The 24,135-nt window shown below is 33.0% G+C and overlaps 1 protein-coding gene across 5 annotated transcripts in view; it reads left to right on the top strand.

Annotated features, from left to right (window-relative positions):
* Positions 1-17,839, top strand: part of LOC127063985 (fork head domain transcription factor slp1-like) — a 19,119-nt gene extending 1,280 nt beyond the window's left edge. The window contains exons 2-9 of one of the 5 annotated variants that reach the window (XM_050994419.1): positions 1,993-2,535; positions 5,415-5,547; positions 14,968-15,612; positions 15,796-15,997; positions 16,252-16,300; positions 16,372-16,450; positions 16,550-16,678; positions 17,135-17,839. In XM_050994419.1, coding sequence (XP_050850376.1) covers positions 2,476-2,535; positions 5,415-5,547; positions 14,968-15,612; positions 15,796-15,997; positions 16,252-16,300; positions 16,372-16,450; positions 16,550-16,678; positions 17,135-17,292 — 1,455 coding nt within the window. In that variant the 5' untranslated portion in view covers positions 1,993-2,475 and the 3' untranslated portion in view covers positions 17,293-17,839. Of the gene's footprint in view, positions 1-1,336; positions 1,636-1,992; positions 2,536-5,414; positions 5,548-14,967; positions 15,613-15,795; positions 15,998-16,251; positions 16,301-16,371; positions 16,679-17,134 lie in introns of those variants that run through there. The other 4 variants (XM_050994418.1, XM_050994417.1, XM_050994416.1 and 1 more) reach the window with 4 other exon arrangements.
* Positions 17,840-24,135: the final 6,296 nt, after the last annotated feature.

Raw genomic sequence — 24,135 nt, 5'->3', positions numbered from 1 at the left:
TCCTTGTGAAATTTTTCGAATTTCATGAAAGATTTTTTGACAGTTTTAAAGAAATTATGAACAATAACTTTTTAAATAAAAATTGTAACGTTCTTAAAAGAAACTCGAGCGTTTTCATGTTAAAATCCTCGAATTTCATAGTCTTAGTTCATGTTAAGTAACTGAGAAATATATTATTATTTTATAACAGAATATAAAGTCGGAAGGAAAAGTAAGGAAAAGAGAGTGCAAAAAAAAAAAGAAAAGAGAAACACATTGGCGATTTTGTATATTTAAATCATATCTCTAAGAAGGCTCGTGCCTTTTCGTTTACGAAGAGTGTGGGAGATCGTGAAGAGTTTGTAAACTTTGTTCCATGATCTCCCAAGATTTGTATGGTCTCGACGAGATGTTTACTAAACAGCGAGATAAATATTTCTTCTTTAACTCCATTCAGATAAACGTCTTTTCATATGCACGCGCAAGGCAAAAAAAGAAAAAAGAGAGAGAAAGAGAGAGAAAGAGAAAGAGAGAAAGAGAAAGAGAAAGAGAAAGAGAAAGAGAGAGAATCACAAAGAGCGTTGTCCTTTTTCTAATTAATCCGAGTTTATTGATAACCTTTAGAACAAATTTAATGACAAGACACGCCACGTGTGATAATAATATGAATAAAATCAATCTTATTGGGAATCGATCATTTAATAACGCTTAGTATGATGAATACATTGAATAAACAAAATATCACTATTTATCCTAGTAAAATAACATTCTGAAACTTTGCAATTTGTCATCGAACAAATCAAGAGATAAATATTTTATATCGGTTGCGTCTGCAATATAGGATTATGAGGAAATGAAATAACTTTTCGAGAATGAATAACTTTTCATTAATCAAATAAGCAGAGAAATAAACAAACAAGATAAGTTATACTTGACGTCGACGATTGTGTTTGCATTAAAAACTCTTATCAGATCAAAAATTTTAATTGACTTTTTTTTTCTAATCGACGAAATTAAAAATTTAATCGATTTGATGTCGTTAAATTTTTGCAATAAAGATATTTATAATCGATGATACTATTATTATCTGATACTATGATGATTAAATCATCAGGGATATCAAAGGTATAGATTATTTTTGAAGATCACAGATCAACGAGGACATTCGAGGTCACTTTCATAAGAAGAGCAGATAAAAATCATTTTTTCTTTCGGTGACTCCCCTCTCTCTCTCTCTCTCTCTCTCTTTTTGTGTACGTGTGCGTTCAGAAGCCGGCGGAAGTTTTGATGCTTCCCTGGGGAAAACTATATGCTATTCCTTTTTCTTGACTATTCGATCGTTGTCCTATGTATTCAGGTCGCTAAGTGTTCAGCTGTCGCGTTCTCGTCATCTTCACGAAACGGCTCGTTCCTCGTGTTTCACGACTTCTTCTCCGCGTGTTAGAGTCATCCTTCAACGACAGAACACGTTCTGTCTCTCCCTACTTTTCTCTCTCCCTCTTTCCCTCTCTCTTCATCTCTTTTTGTTTTTAAACCCATTAAATCCACGTTTCGATGTCCTCTCCGTTTAAATTCTTTGTCCTCCAACCTTAAAACATTGGATTCAATCTGTTCGAGCTGTCGACAGGATTATATCGTTTATAAAACTCCAATAAGGTATAGCTATACTATATCAAAAAGCAATGTTTGTTTTTATATCGAATGTAATCAAGCTTTTTACGAAATATTTCTAAATATTTACAGGCTGATAAATCTTATACCGTTATTTTGTTTTCTCTTTTTTCTCTTCTCCTTCTTCTATACTTTTTATGATTTTCAAATATGTTTAATTGTTATCAATTTGAAATGAATAAAATTATCCGTAAAAGAATATATATCATTTTTCCTTTCGTTAATTTCAATGAAGTCGTCTTTGAATTACAAAATTATTACTTTCAATAACGTAATACAATTACGAAATAAATAATCGTTCAAATAATCTTAAAAAAGAATTCTTATGTTTCTCTTTTACAGGTTAACGACCGATGATCGTGACTTCGTAATAATTCTCGAAGAAGGAATTAAACAGAAAAGAACAAAAAGAAAAAAAAAACAACGAACGACGATCGTGTTGAAGGTGAACCAATGAAAAGATTCGCGCGATAAATTGGAATTTTCGAAAAAGTTGACGCGTATGTTTTTTCTCGAGTGATGCGTACGATAAAGCTTGGATGAGAATCGATTGAAAAAAAGGAAGGAAAGAAAAGAAAAAAATAAAAAAGAGCGAAAGAAAAAAGAAAGAAAGAAAGAAAGAAAGAAAGAAAGGAATAATCAAAGAAAGAAAGAAATCTTTCGAGTTCGGACTTTCGAAGTGCCGTCGCGACGGTGGAGGAGAAAGAGGTAAATCGTCTCGGGAAGAGGTACGACGAAGCAGCAACTGTGGAGGGTCTTTCCGTTTACTGGGAGGATTTCGTCGAGCAGCATCGTGTAAATGCAGCTACGGCGGCGAACATCTTTATGAACTACTCCGCACAAGACAGGACCAGAATGGTTTCGCACGTCATTCCTGTCTCCGGGGTGAGTTTCTATCTTTTATCTCATTTAAACTTATGTGACAATTTATAAATCGTTATTTACAAAAAAATGCTACTGTACATCTTTTATATTATTGGCCTCAGTGTATCGTATCTATATCGTATCAATAAAGTATTTTTCATATTGTACAATTACATTTTCTATAGTTACGTTTGTTATATATTTTCAACTTTTTAATATTATCATCTATAATTTTATTGTATTATATAATTTTATTGTACTCGATGTTAGTATCATAAATTTTTACGTATTTAGAGAAATTGATTGTATATAAGTTCAGTAGGAAATTAGTTAATAATCAAGGATAATTACTCATTCATCTTACGTACGTATATATGTAATATGCATAGATATTGAATTTCTTTCATCCTTCTTCTATTTCTTCTTTTTTTATGAATTCCATGTTTAAATACGATGATTTGGACGATTTATAACTTATTTTCCTTGATGTACTCGATGTATTTAAACTTAGTTTTACGAGTGGAACTTATAAAAAAGAAGGATAAAAGAAATTCAATATCTATGCATCCAGGTACTACATATGTAAGTATGTAAGACGGATGACTAATTATCTTTGATTAGTAATTTTCTACTAAACTATACACGTGCGTATATATTAATCAATTTCTCTAAATACGTGTAAATATTTGATCTCATTCGTATTCTTATCTTCCTCGTGGCAGAAGAAGCGTATGAGGAAAAGTCAAGGTTATGACCTCGAAAATTTCGCAATCTTAAACCATTTACGTCTTTTCGATGGCACCTTATCTCTCTTCGATCTTCTTGAATTGCGGAATGAATTTCTTGATTTCTCGGCCTCTCGTTCCTGCCTCATGTCTTTCGTCTTCGTTGAACCCGTCTCGTGTAATTAGTAGATAAATCTTTCTTGTTCGTCTTTAATGAATCGAACGGAATGTGGGTTATCGCTGGTTGTTGTGCTCGATCGATACGCAAAGGTTTTCGTTTACTGTACTGCCAATCGATAAGAATCGAATGACTTGTTCAGCTCCCGTCGCATGATCAAAGATTTAAATAGGATGGTCTATGAAAATTATAAGATCATCGAGAAAATTTAGGTCCAATTTTACTAAATTAATTCTTTCGTTTCTATCGAAAAATAAATTATATAACAAAAAATTAAGTAAATAATAACATAGATATAAAAAGTTCATTCAGCGATCATTAAATTGCAAATTTCTCGCGAAAATAAAAGGTCGTTGATCTGACGATATAAAAATATTGAATTTAAAACGCAAAAAATAAAATTTTCGGAGTGTTCTACATTCGAGTACTCTCGTTTCGTAATACTTTGAAGACATAAAACGATTATTTCTAAACGACATTAATCTCAATAGCCACGAAGTCGTTAACTAAAAATTATCTTTGCGAACGAGCTTCGAATTATATTTATTTTCGATCATTGGGCGTGAAGAAGAAAATCATCCTTGGCCAAGTTAACGATCGATTTGCCACAATTTAGGTACAATCAACCATAGTATGTATCGTATATATCGTTATTTTGACTAAACAAATAAACCGAAATAATCCGCAAAATAATATCCATGATGGTGACATTGAAAACGGGAGAGAAAGGCCAAAGTCGTGTTTCGATATTGACGATTCAAATAAAATTTCACGTTTGGATAAAGAATGAAATTTTTATGCTTTTCAATTGATTTCTCTTTCTCTCTCTCTCTCTCTCTTTCCCTCTTTAACTAGTTAGAGACTGAAAATAAAAGAAACTACGATATTTCTGAACTATGAGAAACGAAGACGTTTTATCTTACAAATTGATAAGAAACTGACTTGTTCGTCGTTGATCCAGATCGATCTTTCTTTCCTTCTTCCTCTCATATATTATAAGAGACCTTTGCAAAGTACTTGTTATTATCAAAACATCAAAATAAAAATGGAAAAAGTTTATTATTTATGAACATGAAATATATAATAATGTATCTTCATAATGTAATTTCTATTACGTTAATTAATATCAAATTTGATCTCATTACATTTATCGTACGTATTTATTTATTTATTCCTAAGAAAGAGAGAGAAAAAGAGAAAGATAGAAGATACGAGCGTGAAAAAAGTTTGCTTCTCGTTAAAAGTGTTCGCATAATTTCTTTGTATTTTGAATATTCAATGAATATATTTACTCGTAGCAATCTCGTAGAGAGGAACCCTTGCAAAAGCGTGCAAACTAGGCATCGTAAAACCAGATCGCAAATTAACGATCTAGCGAGATCGTAAGTTTCGCTTGGCATAATACGATGTCACAACACAGCGTCGGTGTTTGTAAGCTTCCGGCGACGGCACTTCAAACATCACAAGCCTGAAGCCAAAAGTCTTTTGGCTTTGGAGTCCTTGGCTCTGTCTGTTCGTATCTTCTTCCTCCTTCTTCTCGTTCCTGTTTCTTCTTAAATGTTTCCTAAAATTTATAAACAAAACGTTTCCGATCGACGTTACGATATAGAAATGAATCATTTTTAAAACTAGTTTCGAACTAACACTTGTTATCTCTTATCTTACATTATTACAGAAATTCTGGTAAAAAGGAAAAACATATTTCGTAAAATTTCATCGACTGTACTAGCAAATATAAGGGTTATTGAAATAATATCGTTAGGTTTTTCGATAAAAACAAATTATATATATGTATATATAAAAGTAAGAGAAAAGAAAAAAAAATTCTTTTTTGTCCCTATACTTCAAAATTCATGAAAATGAAATATTTTTTTCAGACCAAGTAGATCATAAATATGTCATTTAAGATAGACCCTATAGGGTAGGATACTGATAATCATAAATAATGAGAAAAAGAAAAAAAAGAAGAGGAACAGTATCTTATCTTTTTTTTTTAGGAGCTACAACAGGGTAACGGTAGCCTAGGTACTGCAGGACTAGGCAGCATACAGGACTCTCCTCACTCCTTAAAAATAAAACAGGAGCCTTTTCAGCTGTCTCCTCCTTCGCCACTTCCGCCTCTTCATCAAGGTATGTATAAGTTTATACCCTCTCTTTCCTTCGAACGTGTTGTTTAAGAAATACCCCTAATATCTCGCGGCTAACGAAAAAAAAAGTATATATAGAGTTTTAACGACGTGAGCTTGTAAATTATGGATACTCCCTTTCTCGAACTTCGTCCTTTTATTAAACAAGAAAGAAAAAAAGAAGAAGAAAAAATAATATCTACATATACAAAACATTAAATCATAATAAAATCTTAATTAATCGAACTAATTATCGGAAATTGCAGGGGAATGAATCAAACGTGTATAAAATGATCTTACTTATTAGAATAATCATTTCATGAGTTATAAAAGTGGTCTAACTAAAAAATCTAAAATAAAATAAAAATTGATCGTTTACATTGTGATAATATAAAAGTATAAAGATTACGGACCTTTGTAATTATTGCCACGATGGTCGATATTCAATTTTGCTCAAAGATTTTGTGGAAAAATGAACAAGAGAGAGAGAGAGAGAGAGAGAGAAAGAGAGAGAGATAGAGAACGATCTGAAAAGTATTTCTTTCAGTCCGAAACGATTTCTGCGTAATATGTATCCTGAACGAGGATAGCTTCTTCACCTTCTCTCTTTTTCTTTCTCTTCGTTTTTCGTACTCGCTAAACGGCCCGTTCTAATAATAAGAGACCGCCGAGCTGTCGAGTGTCACGCTCGCGAGGGAGGCCAAAGCGGAAAACGATAGAGATGGTGGAAGAATTAGAGTGCTAGCGAACGAAAGAGATAGAGAAAGAGAGAAACGGAAGGGGAAAGTGATATACCGCGAGAGGCTGCATCCTGATCTTTCCACGCACCATTTAGTCACATTCTCTCCTGCGATCATAGTTCTCGTCAGATAGTCGTTACCTTGTCGTAGCCTTTGAAATGAAAATCGTTTCGCTTAATAGTCATCCAAAGGACGTGCCAAGTACATTTACAAATTCAGACATTTTATTTGTCTCGATATCTGCTCTATCGATCGTGTTAAACGAATTTGAAAATCGCGCGAAAATTGTGGACTCAATCATTAAACGATTTAGTTACTTTCGATATATATATATATATATATATATATATATATATATATGTATTTAAGTATTATCAAAAGAAAGAATTATACTATAATATAAATAATGTATAGGAATGAAGTTCTTATTTTGTTTGTAAAACAAAACGATCATATTCGTTCTTTTTTTTTTCTTTCTTTCTTTCTTTTTTTTATCAAGCACAAAAGTTATATAGATACGCACGTAGGTACATTATGGCCGAGCGTGAAAATAGATTCTCTTGTGACACCTTAGGATAGAGAGCTCGTTTGGTATATTTATCGATGATTATCTTACCGGTTCGTGCCATTTGTCTTCGTACAACGAAATAGTTGACCGTCTTATATTAACGACGTACCGCTTGTTAAATGAGATACGTGCGAGCTGTTTTCACGCCATCGTCGATGGCCTCGAGTGTGACAAAGTAGTTATAATTCGTCTATTAAATATTTACTCGCAATGATATAGTACTCGTTGTTCTGAGATTTCTTTTTTTTTTTAATTTTATTTGTCCTTTAATGATTTCGTTACGTAGACGAATCTTTGATTAGATATCGTTTCTAGGATAAGTTAAAATAGAAAGAAAAAAGAAAACAAAACTATTAATAGAAAATCATTAACGTCGTTAAAAATTATACTCATTTTATATTGTAAATATTTCTACATACGGTCAAATGTTAAAAGTTTCTCTTTTTATTTCGACTTATCTACTTACTCGATATAATTCTAGTCAAAAAGTACTGAAAAAAATGATGCGATAAGAAAAATGATCTTCTCTGATTTCTGACACGATGACTTCGACTCGAGCCGATTTCGTTGGGTTCGACTTTCCGCTATCATGCGAGCAAGCAAAAAGAACATTTAAGGATGAGACGATAGAATGAAGGGCTCATATTACCAGGACTTTTATTATATGCTAATCGCTTAATGTTTGAAAGAGACAGAGAGAGAGAGAGAGAGAGAGAGAGAGAGAGAGAGAGAGAGAGAAAGAGAGAGAGAGAGAGAGAGAGAAAAGTGGATTAGAGATAAATTATGCTTCTTGCGATTAACCCGTGACCGAGCGACAATCATAAGGTGTAATTCTAGACCAACGTAACTTCGATATTCCCTATTATATTAAGAATGATTCGTAACGATACTCTTGCAAATTCGCAAAAAGCATTCGAACGTTCTTCAAATGATCTTGAATCTTATCTTCGGAAATTGTAGTAATCTTTATTTGAAACATTAAGGATAATGATCGAGGGTCATAAAAAGAATGAAATAAATTATATAATGAAATAACTATATATCAGAAAAGCTTACTAACAATTCGAAAAACATACGAAGTTTCATCGATTACAGAAATATTTGTCGAAAATTTCGATAAGAAACTTTCTGAGCGATTGAATCGTACGAAAACTCGTCGGAATAGATGAAAAATTCGATCAGATCGATTATATCGCTATTGTTATTCTTAACTCAACATTCGATATTATTTTTTATTTATTTAATTTTACCATAATAATAATAATTATTATTATTATAAAGAAAGAAAAATAATTTTCGATTGAAAGTACTCTTAACAGTTATGAGATATCGATAATCGTAAAATAAAAAAATTTCTCTAAAATTCTCTAAAATCATTATAGTAGGGTTCATTATAGTACTAGTGTTAATTGTACCTTCCAAAGGGTCAACTCGAAGGATCGCTAAAGATTTCTTCAATTTTCTCGCGGCGGCGGTCCAGAATCCAAAATCGTCACGCTCAAGGGAAAAAGAAAATCGTGGATCGAGCGAAGGAGCACACGAGTCGTGTGTTTTCGGAATCGGCCTGTTTAGAGTGCTTGGCATAAGAGTTATGGTCGCTAATCCGGGAAGGCTGCGTGCTTTGGGGCAAGCTGATGTATCGCCCAACGACAGCGTTTCGAGGATTCTTGCCCCCGAGGAGCCGAACATCTTTTCTCGCACGGTTCGCATTTAGATGAGGAGAACCAAGTCGACTTACTGACTTCTTAACTTGTTACTCGATATAATCTAGACCTGGCACTGTTTGACCTTCGGGAAAGTCAAAAAGTCAATTTTTATCAATTCAATAAAATCGAACTAATATATTCGTTTCTATCGGATAATTATATTCAATTTCATTATTAATTAATGAACAACAATCTGGAAAATTAATCGATTCGTTTTTTTTTTAAATCATTTCAACTTTATTGATTGTTATTAAATATATCTTATATTGAAACGAGAGATATAGATATAGAAATAGAAAACAAACAAAAATAAAGAAAATGAAAATAAAATAAAATAATAAAAAGAAATGAGAGGATGGCGCCGAGATGAGGTTAATTTAATATCGCGAAATTTTTTTGTATATTGGAATCGGAACGTGAACGATTAATCTGTAGCTGGACTAATGCATTAAAATAGATACGGAGTAAACAAGGGCACGCTTTTTTAGAGGGTGGAGAAGGGGCTAAAATGAGAGAAAGAATAAGTTACGATTGATAACGGAATATGGACGTTATCGTAATGGGCCGAGCATTACGTTTTGATAAACACCGACTACGAGCTTGATAGAAACTGTCAAAGTTTCACGATAAAAGCTTCGTTTTCGATAAAACAGCATTACTCCCGCGAATCGTGAGTCGATGGATAAACTTGTACTTCAAAAGTTGCCTCGTAGAGAGATCATTACATTTTTGTAAATCCATCAGAAAAGAAATATTGATTTTGTAAAATAATAAATTGACACGAAAACTTTAGTTTCAACGATACTTTACGTGCAAGTAATTATTCAATTAAAATATTAATCGATAATAAAGTACTTACAACTTATCTATAACTCGATAATTATTGAGCTGTTATAGTTATTTGTCTAAAGGACTTGCAGATACGTATAGATATCTGTTATTAATATCATTAATAATTCAAAATTCGTAGAGATCTTTTTTTCCGAATTTTTGATACGAACGATAGTGAATATAGGTATCAGTCCTTCTTCCTAATTATCAAACCATAATAATTAACGTCGATTCGTTAACTAGTCCTCGACTTTGCTCTCTGATTTCGAATCTTCATCGGGAGCCGAATGGATGACCGATCATCATTTGACGCCTCGAGAGCTCGTACAATGCACGAGTGCAAAACAACGCTCCCGCTGCGTATGCGCTATAGTAAACACGATAACGTCGATAGAGATAAAGAGGGAGGAAGAAAAAGGATACGTATGGTTCGTACACGCATACATACACATATTTATAAATCGCGTTTCGAGGCCTTGGTATCATAAGTGTTCGCATTTCTTTGATTTTTCGGTACCTCGATAATGCTAACGTTTATAATATCTATTTAAACGATAAAATATTAAATAAGAACAATCGCTGATAAGAGAAAAAGAAAGATAAATAAAAACTAAATTTATGCGAACGCACCAACGGACATTGTTCCGTTTTTCTACGTCATTGTTCTATTTTTATTCGATTTACTTCTTTTTTTCTTTTTTTTATTTTTTAAATCCACTCTTTCTCTCTCTCTCTCTTGGTTTTTTTCTTTCTCTTTTACGTTAATTAGATAAACGATATTTTATTTATTATTCGTAACATTGCTCATTAATAAATTGATAATAAGATAGTATAACTTTTTGAGATCGATTAAGATCGGATCGATAGACCTTTTTGCTTTTTTTGCACCATCAAAAAAAAAACCAAGAAAAAGAGGTCGAAGACGATGAAGTCGAGGTCGAGATACCGGCCGATGATTGGCTCACACAAAAGATACCGGGAGATGAACTATCGTCGTTCAGATGACCCTCTGCCCCAACCTCGGCTCTCTTTCTCTCTCTCTCTCTCTCTCTTTTTTCTCATATACTCTTTATTTCTCTCTTTCAATTTTTCCTTTCCCATTTTATCCTCTGCTATGCTCGCCCTGCCACTCTTGTCTTCGTACAACACAAACTTACTTCACCGTGCTCGTTTTTCTATCGACTTCAACCGTCTCTGTCATAATTCCACTTTCTACTTCTCTCTCTCTCTCTCTCTCTCTCTCTCTCTCTCTCTCTCTCTCTCTCTTTCTCTGTCTCTTTCAATCCTTTATCATTTTTTTTTATTGTCTATTATTGCTATAAGAATTTTTCCGCTCGATGAGAAAACTTCATATATCTATACTTTGCGTTTCGTCTTCTCTTGAACTTCATTTTTGTTCGGACTGTTAAACATTTTATTTGAAACATTTCTTATCCTTTAATTAACGCCAGGAACGAATGATCAGAGTGTATAATATGTATTCGTATAAGGAAAGAAAAAAAAGATAGTTGATATTAATCGACCTAATCTCGAACTTACATACTTATGTATCTAACTATATTGTTTAAAATTGGTTCCCTTCGTTTTTTTTCTTTTTTTTTTTTTTTTGAAAGAAGGTCGAATCGTTTGGCTCGAACGACTGTCAGATATCAAATTAACGATGGTATTATATTTTCGATATATTCAATGGCTAATTGTATCCCGATAAAAAGTCACGTGCTGTCGACGCATATTAAGATGGCGATCGGAAATAGCACGCGAGTCTTCTCGGTTGCCACTCGATCTGCTCTTGATTAGCTGTGCAAAACCCCCGAATACCCTCTTGAATTACTGCTACAACCCCCTCGTCTCTTACAGTTCGTAACTCTTCGTGCAGGTTGCACGTGCCATTAATTGTTTTGCAAAACTTTCGCAGCTGCGTATTTTCGTTACGAAGAAAATGAAACGGGACCGAGAGAAACTGTTCGCGAACGAATAATAAGCTTGATAAACATTATTAATAACAATAAATCCTATTAGGATTTAAATAAAAATTAAATAAAACCTTTGCCAAGGGTAAAGTAATAATCTCTAGTCATTTTACACTCGTAATTAATAATTAATTATTTATTCACATTTTTCTCAATTCCGCGAACGTCAGCACTTTCAAAGATTCGCAATTTCGTAATCGTTACTGCAAAAATCTGTTTCGCAAGTGTTGTTCTTATACAAAAGAATAAAAAAAATAAAAAAAAATAAAAAAATAAAAAGAAAAGAGAAAAAGAAAATGAAAGAAAAAAGAGAGAAAGAAAGGAAGAAAAAAGACTTCAGCTGATATTTCGTTGAGTATGCAAATTTTGTGGAACGTGAAACGAGTTCATGGTTTGTTGGCACGAGGTAGTACTCCAGAGATTTTTAAAGAAAAGAAAAGAAAAGTAAAAGAAAAAAAAAGAAGCGATTATCCTAGTTCGAAGAAGAAACGCCGATCGTTTTGGTCGTCGCTCTTGTTAGGGAGGTCTCTGCCATTTCACAGAGTGATGTCACTAAGTATTGTATTTCGCTTATCGGCACCGGATGCCGATTCCTCGTGGAACTCGCAGCATTTCAGGAATGCGAATGCCGCCGTTTTCTGCAACCAAGATGACTGACGACCTTCTCTCCAGCTTCACATTCGTCATATGTATCTATAACGTATAATCGATTGATCAATAAGTGAACTCTAACATACAAACTTATTGATATCGTACAATGAATTATTTCAGTTTCTTCTATTATTCAATATTCGTTCAATCAAAAAATTAATCTTTTCATTTATAGTAATAATTTTTACTATTATCTAATCGAAGTTGTATCTCTTAAGTTGAATACATACATAGTTATAAACACTATTATCCATTTAGAAAGGTAAATTTAACGTCATATAGATACTATTGCGTCCTTTAGAATAGTACACTAAATATACTCATTGTCAAGCTAATATTCTATACCGGAATAAACAGCATCGTATGCTACTCCTATTTCACGGTAATTATTTCATGGAAATCCCTCATAATTACAATTATTAATCATAAAATATAAATATAACGTAATATCTATGCATCTACTTTCTCAAATATAGATAGATACTTAGGAGTTAAGTTGGTAGTAAAATTGAGTAATAAGAGGAATGTGGGATGAAATTTTTTTTTTTTTTTTCATAATATTCGAATAACGGCCAAGTTTGTTAATTGGAATTCTCTTTTTTATATTATAAAATAACGTATTATCCTAGTTAAAAATTTTTACGATCGCAGGAGGGATATTAATTACGTGAATGTTTCGAATTCGAAGGATATCGGATCTCCTTCGACGTTGTCCATGGCTGATGCCTCTGGAAATGGGTTACGAACACGTGTCCTCGTCCGTACTGTAATGGGGCGAAAACAAGATCTCCCTAATGCGACGCTATCGAAATGGTATTCCGTTTCTCCTGCATACGGATCGACCGGTATCGTCCTAGTGAGAGCGAGGAGAACACTGTTTTCAAAACTGGGATAACGTGACCGTTCGTTGCCATAACACCGGTCGTCTATATACTCCTCTCTTCGTTCGTGATCCGATCGATAGATGAGTCCGATCGATATCTGTTGGAAAAAGAAAAAAAAAAAGAAAAAGAAAAAAACAGGACGATTTTTATAATATCGCTACGGATAGAAATTAGTTCTTTGATTATTTATTAACGCGTTGACGTTAATAATTTCTTTTTTCTTTTCTTCTTTCTTTTTTCTAGGAATTTTACACAGAGAACGAATTACATTTTTATATCTCCTTTTCTATTACTTTTCTTTAAATTGAACTTGAGAGAATTAGGAAATTGAGAATGAAAAGCAACGATGCGAAACTGAATACTTAATTTTAACAAAAAATTAAAGGGAAAAAAATATATATGGCTGGTACCAGGTCACCTTAAGTAAAGCGATAAACGACGACGAGATTAATCGATGTTTTGTGTTATGACTATCGCATATCTGTACGATCCTCTTCCTTCCTTTCTTCCTTCTCCGCTTCCACCCCCATACTTTATTCACGCGTTCAGTCAACGAGAAAGCTTTATCGGTCCTTGCTCGATAAAATTATCGTAATCACTTAGCGAGGATCGCATATTTCTCCCTTTGACCTAAACGATTAGCCCGCTTTCTCGAGTTTCACATCCCTTTGTTCTTATCTTTTCGCATAACCCACTTTTAACTTTTCTCGCCGATGATAAGAGTAACGACGAACGATGATAGAAAGTAAAGAAATAAAATAATAATATATACGTAGCTAATACTTCAAATAAATGCATAAACTTTTACATAAATCAAATAAAAATCTTACGTATACATCGTCGTAAACTCGATTAACGATTGGTGTAGAAGAAAGCTTATGGAGTAACTAATGAATTAAATAATTGTAAATATATTACTTTTTTTCGACAAATTCGTTTCGATTAGAATACAAATAAATAAACAACAATGATAAAACTTCTTCTGAGTTGAAAGGGAAAACGTAAAACGATATCGACGAGCCTGAAAGTGGAGATCGATGGATCGATCGATCGATAACTCGAAGAAGAAATAAGTAGTACGTGCATTTTCTGCGTTCTCCTTCGATTGAGATTCTAAGAAATCTCGCTCGTACACACGCCCGTGTGTAGGCGAAGAACAATTGGACCGTTTAAACGGAACTTGTCTCTGACACCCGAGGCGCGCACCGAGCCGATGTTTAGTACGAGATATCCGATATACGAAGCGATAAAAGGCAACCGGCGAACGCTCGACCGTGCTTGGAAGCGTGACTAATGCGAGCATGGCTATAGCAATGACTTATATGCCCCTATATCCGTCACTTTTCAAATAAATAAAGCTTACGTACCTCCCGCGAGCTCGAGACGCCATTATCTTATATGTTCGATTATTACGATTGATTATCGCGTTCCTTCGATTGTTTTCTCGTTATTATGGCCCATGTAATTAATCATAAATTTATTAATTATGATATAAAATTTTCAAAAAGAAAAATTACAATTTCGACGTAAACTTTTGTTTACCGACGGTCGGTAACAAAAGGCGGCAAATTTGAACTAGACAAAGCGAGGATCGTGTTAAATCGAACGAACGCTATGAAATAATGGATTTTCCGTGTAACAAAATCGGAAAATTCGTAGTTTCTTAGTTAGAAACGAGCGCGTATGCGGTGTCGAGTGTATCGGTAGAGTGAGGCACGTGTAACTGGAACGGGATGTAACTGGACACCAATAACCCACGTACACGCCGCCGGCGTGGTAAAAAGAGATGACGAGGGAGAGAGAGAGAGAAAGAGGAAGGAAGATAGATGGAGAGAACGTAGAAGGCATGAAAACAAAAAATGGAGGGAAAAGGATTTTTCCCGAACAAACGATCGATTTCATTTGACTGAAATATCAACCATTTTGATGACGATTCTTCTATTTGATTGATCAATCACAGTACATTAACGAATGTTAACTTTCTTAATTGTTTAAGGACGAACGATACGAACAAACCTAATAAGATCTAATAAACTTATTAAGATAATCGAAAGGTACTAATTATTCTCCACAGTGAGCAGTTTCATGTCGGATCTACAAAATGGTTACATGATCAATGCTTCGAAGGATCTGGAATCTTCCGTATCTACTGGTATCAACAAAAGTCTGACTACTCATCATCCGTCCTTGAGTCTTCATCATTCTCATCATAGCTTGCACAGTCCTAATTCGACGATTTCGATGCACTCTACACCATCACAACAACAACAACAACAACAACAACAACAACCGCATCATCATTTGGAAGACAAAGTGTCTTCGCCAAATGGAGGACTTCATAGTTCAACGACTAATAGTAACCCTTCGACACCTTCTGCCCCATCAACGCCTACTGCTGGCACTGACAACAGTGCTGGCTCGAATACAGCTGCTGTAACGAATAATAATAATAATAGTAATGGTAATGCTGCTTCAACTACAGCCAGTAAGCCACCTTTCAGTTACGTTGCTTTGATAGCGATGGCGATACAACATAGTGCACAAAAAAGGGCGACCCTTAGCGAAATTTATGCTTACATCACCGCCAAGTTTCCTTATTTCGAGAAGAATAAAAAGGGCTGGCAAAATTCGATTAGGCATAATTTATCTTTGAACGAGTGTTTTGTCAAGGTACCACGCGAGGGTGGTGGCGAAAGGAAGGGCAACTTTTGGACACTCGGTACGTCAAGTCTTTTTTAAAAACGTGTTAAAAATTTTCTGTTCTTAAAATTTTCATTTATTCTTCGTGAGTAATAAGAAAAAAGAATTTTTATAATGAATAGATTAGAAATATATTGTCGATTAGAAATTACTTTTTAATAATTGATGACAATCGATTGGTAATTATTTTTCGTTCACGTAGATCCCCAATACGAGGACATGTTTGAAAATGGTAACTACAGGAGACGCAGACGTATGAAACGTCCATACAGAAACGCTCCTTATCACAAATCTATCTTTGGCGATCCCTTCTCGCCGACACATGTCCATCTTGGTCCTAGAAATTTATTCGCCCATACACCATCTTCCTATGCACCTACTACTTACGCGCGATACGATACGAGGTATTTCTTTATTCAATAATATTTTTAACATGTCATTTACGTTGCTTGTTTTCTTTTTTATATAATATCTAATTAATTCCCCGATTTTAACTTTCAATCGTATGGGATTATTATTCGATATCAATTTTGTAGATCCTCATTGTTGTTTCTCGAAATAAAATACGATAAAATTAACGACGACAGAAAATGTTTATACATTGTATTATATTAAAAAAAATGTTTTGCAAATATCGAATATTCATATTTCGTTTCAGTGCATGGAGTCTTCAGCAACCACAATTATCCTACAGTCATTGTCAGTCGGTAAGAAAAATATTAACAATTTATCTTTATATATTTCGTTTTCTTTTATTTATTAAATTTGTACTTTGCAGCTTCAACCACAGTTACAATCCATGCAATCGATGCAAATACCGACGATGAACGGGTACAGTCAACTGAGTACTTCGTTAAGTGAGTCTCTGCTCTATCCTCCGAACTTCAGTTCTTTGAGCTCGCGAGTCATTAGACGACCGTGCAAAGCTTTTCAAGGCAATTACCTGGATGTTCCAGGTGGAACGACTGGATCACCAGGAACGATGAGCAGTGGATCCTTTGGTAGCACGTTCACGGCATGCGGTAGGAGACACGAAACCAGCATGGCGACTGAAACGATGCCAGCAAGGTGCTATTGGCCAGAAAGTGAGTTCATTTTCGTTTAATATTCGCGTTAACGATTTAACACTTTCGTGAACATAAAATCATGATATAATTTTCAGAATAATTAACGATCAACCATAATATATAGTTATTCTAACTAATTATTTTTCCATTTAATTTTACATAAAAATATCATTACGTAAAATTTTCACGAAAGAGATATACACACGTACATATCTTTTTTTCTCAATATTTTCTTCTGTCCGACTACAATTGGAAATATAGAATCATATCCAAAGAAATTTTCAAATTTATCATTTTTCTCGAAATGCAAGAAGAATTTCATTCGTTGCGAGCTGCAAATGTTGATGTTATTATCGATTCTACAATATTCTCGAATGACTTTATAGAATGATAACTTTATAGAAGAAGGGAACACGTCCGCGAAAGTGTTAACTCTCGTTATGATTATTCAATTCGTTCGTACCTGTATCACAGTGGTAAACGTGAAAGAGGAACCAGGTAGTACCACGGCATCGACATCAGCCGTCGGCGGTGTTCCACCGACAATGATGGGAACCACGGTGCCATCGAGCGTTACCGCGCCAGCTTTTCCCTCCGTCGAATTTCAAACGCGATCGAAGTGTTTCATGTGAACTGTTTAATCAATCGATTCGATATAGAAACAGGAAAACTTCGATTTTTTTCACTTTTGGTACGTGGATACGTATCAAATGGGTTTGTGATTCTCTCTCTCTCTCTCTCTCTCTCTCTCTCTCTCTCTCTCTCTTTCTCTCTCTCTCTCCCTTTCTTTTCTTTTCTTTTCTTCTTCGAATAGCTTTTGTTAAAAGATATGACATCTTTAAAAGTGGGTGGAGGAAGAGGGTAGATGGAAGAAAAAAACAAAACGAATTTAAAATAGGGACGGAAAGTATTCGTATATGATATTTCCTATTTTTGGATGACGAAGCGAAATATTCTAAGATTTTCATCCGCGTTCCATTTCGAGTCTTTTGAGACAAGATGACATCGACGAAGGACGAAGAGAAAACGAATGAGTCTGGTAAGCAATGAAGGCGATGACGACGAGCGAGATACATCGTCGTGAACCATTGAAACGTTTCTTTGAGAGTCATGTGAGAGAATTAAAGTTAAAAAAAGAGATAGAGAGAGAGAGAGAGAGAAAGAGAGAGAGAGAGAGAGGGAAAGAAAGAAAGAGAAAGAGCACGAGTGCTTATCAATTTGCACGGTAAACTTATTCCTTCCTTCCGTCAACGCGACGGTATCTTCTCTCTTCTTTCTTTACCTATTCGAATATTTATTTAAAAAATATCCGAGTAAAAAAACAGAACTGTAAAGCGATACTTATTATAACTGCAATTAAGTGTAACGAAGGATGTATAAATGTTCTACGAAAATTATAGCAATATGTCCTTCTATCGTAGAGATGAAAGACTATGACGATAAGGACGCTTAGATTATTATTCGAATAACTCTATTATTATTATTATTATTATTATTATTATTATTATTATTATTATTATTATTATTATTATTATTATTATTATTATTATTACTTATTATTATTATTATTATTATTATTATTATTATTATTATTATTATTATTATAACTTAATATTATTTTTATTATTATTAAACGATCTTACGTTCTTATCGTTGACGTTTTTTTCACCGCTGTAAATAATTAGTTAAGTGCACTATACCAATTGTGAACAAATGATAAGAATAAATTGTTTGTCGTCCATGAATCGCATTTATTCATTCATTTCTTTATTTATTGAGACTTTTATTACCTTTCTCCTTCTTTCTTTTTATCATTCAATCCGTTCCAGATATTCAATTCATCGTAAGAAGCTAATCCAGTATTTTGAAAAAATAAAAAAAACATTATTAGTTTTATGCATTAATGTTATAAGGTTTATATATATATTTCTTTTTTTTTAATTTTGTTTTTAACATTTTATTCAACAAATATAATCACTAAAGGAACGATGAAGAAAATCACACGTATCTTTGAAACGAGCTAACATTTTTTTTTTTAAATTAAGAATTATATTAATTATCGAAGAAACAAGATCGAGATGTGATTGATTCATTTATTCGAATCATTTCATTTGTCCGAGAAAAGTATTCATAGATGTTCGAAATTAATGGTCAGCGAACAGAAAAAGAAAAAAATAGTTGCTGGCCGGACGTTGGGGGAGGACCAATGGACGGCGATGTTTGCGGAAACATTGTTTTCCAAACAGAACGTGCACCGTGCGTTTTAATATACCTACCTATCCCGTAAAACGTAGAGAAAGCCGCGTCAACACTGTGCGTGCATCGACTGCAAGAACAGCACGTGCACTTTATTTTCCGTGCGACTCGAACTCACCGATGGCCATTTTTCATCCCCATCTCTCTTTCTCTCTCTCTCTCTCTCTCTCTCTCTCTCTCTCTCCCCCTCTTTACTCCTCCTCACCTCTCTATTTCCCTCTTTTGATAATTATTTCCAAAGTAAAAAGGTAGATATGTACAAATAACAATGTTGGTTGATATTAAATATGATAATTATAATGTTAATTAATTTTGATTAAAAATATAAATTATTGGACAAATGGATAAATTTTTGGATAATTTGGATAAATATTGGATAAATTTCATTGAAATTTATTAATTTTATTAAAGAAATTGAATTATTATCGTTTTAGATCTGTTCTTGAAGAAATTATATAAATTCATACTTTTATTGATATTTTAATCATGGAGAATTTATTATGTGATTTATGGATCGTATTACCTTATTATCGATCGTTCGAAGAAGCCTTAACGATCTGAAAGATAAAGTAAATTGATATTAATTATTTTGAAAATCGAACCTAGTTTGGATTATTTCAGACGAAATATTCGTTTTAAGAAACTTGTCTTTTGTATTCGTTTCGCGTACTATCGTGCCACCTGTGCCCATAAGAAAACCGATTTAGAACGAGTTTAACGTCTCTCGAAGGCCCGACGTAGAAAATTTCTTAAGAAACTCTTACGTTGAACGAACGCGCAACAGCTGTTCGCGTGTCTTCCGAATTTTTTATTCATATTTTATTGTACTCTTCGACGTCGACTATGGCGATTATAACAAAAACAAGAAAGAAAGAAAGAAAGAGAAAAAAAAATTTATAAATATCTTTATGTTTTTCATGCTTTTATCTAAATAAAAAAAAAAAAAAATAAAAAAAAGGAAAATAAATAAATAAAAAAGAAAGATAAATAAATTAAATAACATCGTTCTTGAAAACATTTTTCAATTAGTAACTTTTCCATATTGTTTCACCATAAAACGTATTTTGTTCAAAATAATGAAATACGAGTTGCCGTTATATTACATATATTTATATGTACGTAAGTCATTAGTCATGCGTTTATAAATCATCGTGCAGTGTTTCGTATTACGTAGGACGTCCATTTGATCAATTTAAATAATGTACAATATTATCGTGTTTTTAATCATTCAAAAAAATGATACTACGAACGAGACGCATTAACGAATTTTATCAGATAGGTACGTAGATAGGTAGGTAGGTGATTTTTTATTTTTAATTACTCGTTCATCCGTATTCGTTATACACGTAATAAAGAGACGAAAATATAATTAATGGAACGTTTAAGTATTGTCCCTGGAGAATTTGTTTCGGGAAATAATTTCTTTCGTCTCTCCGAGTGGAAGTGTTAACGACGACTACGTTCTAACTACGTCTTTCTCTCTTTCTCAAGATTTTTTTTATGATGAATATGGTGTGTGACGTTTTGAAGGAACAAAGTCCCATGGGACTTCATCTAGAAAAATTTTTTAGAAAAATCTTCTTTTAAAAAAATGAATAAAAAAAGGAGGAAATCTCAACAAAAATTTTGGATTTAATAATACATACGTAAATACAGGATGAGCTGTTTTATTTAAAAGAAAATAAATCGAAATGCTGAATAAAATTTATTATTTTTGATAGATAATCTAAAAATTATTAAAAGAACCTACGTTAAATGTCTCTTCCTGTATATAATAAATATCGAAATATTTGTATAATTTTCTTTCAATTAGATGACATTTGAATAAAAATATACTGTTTAGAATTTGATAAAAATTGTTTCTATTTCTTCGCGTAAAATTATTAGAAAAAAAAAAAATAAATAAATGCTAAGTCAATGATAAAGTTTACTTGTTATTAATTGTAACTTATGAAGAGAATTATTTGCGAGATCGATTTTGGTAAGAGGTTGACGTGTTAAAAAAATGATCTATCGTTCGCGCTGCGTCGGTGAAATACGATATAAAAAGGTCGACGTCGATGAGCGAGAGTTATGCGAGCGACGAAGTGGATTTAGTCGAACACTGTAAGGGACCGTTTTAACGAACGTAAGTGCGTGTTAGTATACCGTTCGGTTGACTCCCTTTTAATCCGCCCATGAAAATGTTGGGTAATAAATATTACCTTGATGCTGCGTCGTTTCGAGTTAACGTTTCTATCCACCACACGTTTAAATATCCTATATTAGATATATAATGTTACAAACTCAAAGTTGCAAAGTATTTTATCAATAATTTCTTTTTTTTTCCCTGATCATTACAATTTTTATATACTCGACAATTAATATACAAAACTTATGCATCGTTAAAAATTGAATTATCGTTGCTGAAGAAAAAGAAGATTTTTCTAGAGACAACTTATGTATATTATTTAATTTAATTATTGTCATTTATTAATTTAAATATTATCAATTTATGTGATATTAACAAAGAAAAAAAAAACAAAACAAAAAGAAGAAGAAAACTTAATACATAACAGGAAAGAAATTATTACGACAAACAAATCAATTCGAGAAAGAATTCGTAATATATAAATTTCGATTAGCCGTAAGAATAAAATTTCTTAGAATCTCTGCGATTTCGTTTTCGATTGGATTCGAGAAAAAAAGTGGAAAAAAGAAACATAAAAAAAAAAGAAAAAGAAATAAAAAAGAACAAAAGTGAAACAAATAACGATTTTCGATTTTCTACGTTGCGATGCGTCCCACCTTTTAAGGGCGTCTTCTATCTCTTTCTTCTTCTCTTTTATTTTTTTTTCTTTTTTTTTTGTTTCTTTTTTTGTTTTTTCCCCCATCCAAGAAAGAAGAGAATCAGTTTCGCAGGGTGCAAGGCAATGACGCGGACAATTTGTAGTCGGCCGTCAACGAGGCCCGTTTCTATTTTCGAGCAAACGCACGGGATATCTTTTTCTCCTCCTCTCTCGTTCGTCTTCTTCTTGCTCGCTTTTCTTTCGACGATCCAGCAAAGCGAGCGACGATGACTATACACGTAAATCCATGCGTCGGCGGGCTCCGTTTATAATTAAAATATACTTAATTTAAAATAAACTTAAGCCGACAAATACGTCTGGGAACGATATAATATATTATATAATAACATATTATCATTAAATCATCGAGGATGAGTCATTGTTGAATATTAAAAGAAAAAAAAGAAAGGAGGAAGGAAAAAAAAAAGATAAAAGAACCAAAAGAAAAATTAATAAAAAGTGGATAATAGATCATTCAAAAATTATGAAATGAATTCATTATTATCATTAAATCATCGAGGTTGAATCATTGTCATGAATATAAAAAAAGAAGAGAAAGAAAGAAAAATTAAGGAATGAAAGAATTAAAAAAGAAAATTAATAAAAAATGGATAAAAGATCGTTATTTTAAAATTATGAAATAAATTCATTATTATCATTAAATCATCGAGAATAAGTCATCGTCGAATATAAGAGAAAGAAAAGGAAAAAGAAGAAAAAAAAAGAAAAGAAAAGAAGATAAAAGAACTCGAAAAAAAATTTATGAAAAATGGATGAAAGGTTATTATTGAAAAATTATGAAATAAATTCTTCGCGATTGCATAAGGATATACGTGTTTTACTACTAGTATAATGAGTTTTGTAAAAAAAGTATGACGTCACGGAATATGTCAATGACTCATTAAATCACGACGATTTCCTCACGATCCTCCGTGACTCTTCGCGACGAGCGTGAGACGGGTTCTCTCGTGCGTTTTGCATCGGCCAGCAAATTGAACTCTTTCGAATGCTTACGTAGGCTTTTCTTATTTTTCGTTACGGAGAACATTTCCAAAGTACTTCGATATCGTTATTTCAATATGCTCAACTTGAAGAAAATTTTTCGTACGAATTATTAAAACCTAAATTTAAATCGAACGAATCGAATGACTAATATCGTATGAAAGATTTAAACGAAAATTCGTAGCATTAACTTTAATTATCTATTCGAAATTGTTGGGAATATTTATCTAATGGGATTATTTAAATCGTTGTTAAATCATAATTATCTTCATCTTCACGAAATTTTATATTAGATTAGCCAATAAGTAATTTAATGAAAATAATTCGATAGAAAATATTACTTGTTTAATTAGATCTATCGTTATCCGTAGATCTATCGTTGTTTATTTAGATTTATTATTTATTAATCAGTTCAAATAAACATCAATATCGTCCGAAGACAATTTATAATAAATTTCATATTTCTCTATCGTTTCAAAACAACGATGTAATTGTTTAAGAAAAATATTATTTTAATAATAAATTAGATTACGCGAGAACGTTCGGACAAAGTTTGTCTATGAAAAATTTATAATAATGTTCGAAGTATCGTGGTCTAACATTTTCAAAAGCTTTTGAAATGAATAACGATTGAAAATATACACTTTTACATGGAACAGTTATTATTAGTGAAATACGCATATTCAAAAGGTTGCATTTCGACGATCCAAATTTATCAGCTTTGCGTTTCGTTGGGAAACGAAACGTAACTCTTTGCACCTCCTCGTTTCCCTTGGCAAGGCAACGTTTAAACGGCGTTATATTTTGCCGGAACACGCGTGCCTCAATCCTTCTCTCTTATTCTCCTCCTCCTTCTTCTTAAAAGTCGTCGGTGAGCACGTACGGCTCGTACTAAACGCGCCTCTTTGTTTTCCTCGCGACACGTAACGCGTGCATCGGTTTCGTTCCTGTGCAAGGAGGCCACGAAAATCGAGGCACGTTCAAATTCGAAAGAAAAAGAGAGAGTCTGACACAATGAGAACGATATTGCATGATTATATGTCATATGTTTTAAATAATATGCCAGATAACGAAATATTCGTACGACGACCTTTGATGTGACATAACGTAATATGTTTTACCGACGCCATCTTGATAAAGAGAAAAAAAAGAAAAAGAAAAAAAAAAGAGAAAAAAAAATAAAAATCACGAAATTACGATATCGTAAAATCTTATCTACGTTAGTATAAATCAAGTTATGTATTTTAATCATCCGAATTAATGATTCTCTCGTCTTATATAATTTCAAATATGTATGTGTGTTGTGTGTATGTATGTATGTATGTATATATGCAGGCGTGTGTATATGCATGATTTTGTATATAAAAGTAATTTTAAAATCGTTGTGCG

This window comes from Vespula vulgaris, chromosome 5 (assembly GCF_905475345.1).
Source record: "Vespula vulgaris chromosome 5, iyVesVulg1.1, whole genome shotgun sequence".
In the NCBI taxonomy this organism is placed as follows: domain Eukaryota; kingdom Metazoa; phylum Arthropoda; class Insecta; order Hymenoptera; family Vespidae; genus Vespula; species Vespula vulgaris.
The sequence above is the reverse complement of the archived record's forward strand: the minus strand, read 5'-3'. Positions and strand labels throughout refer to the sequence as shown.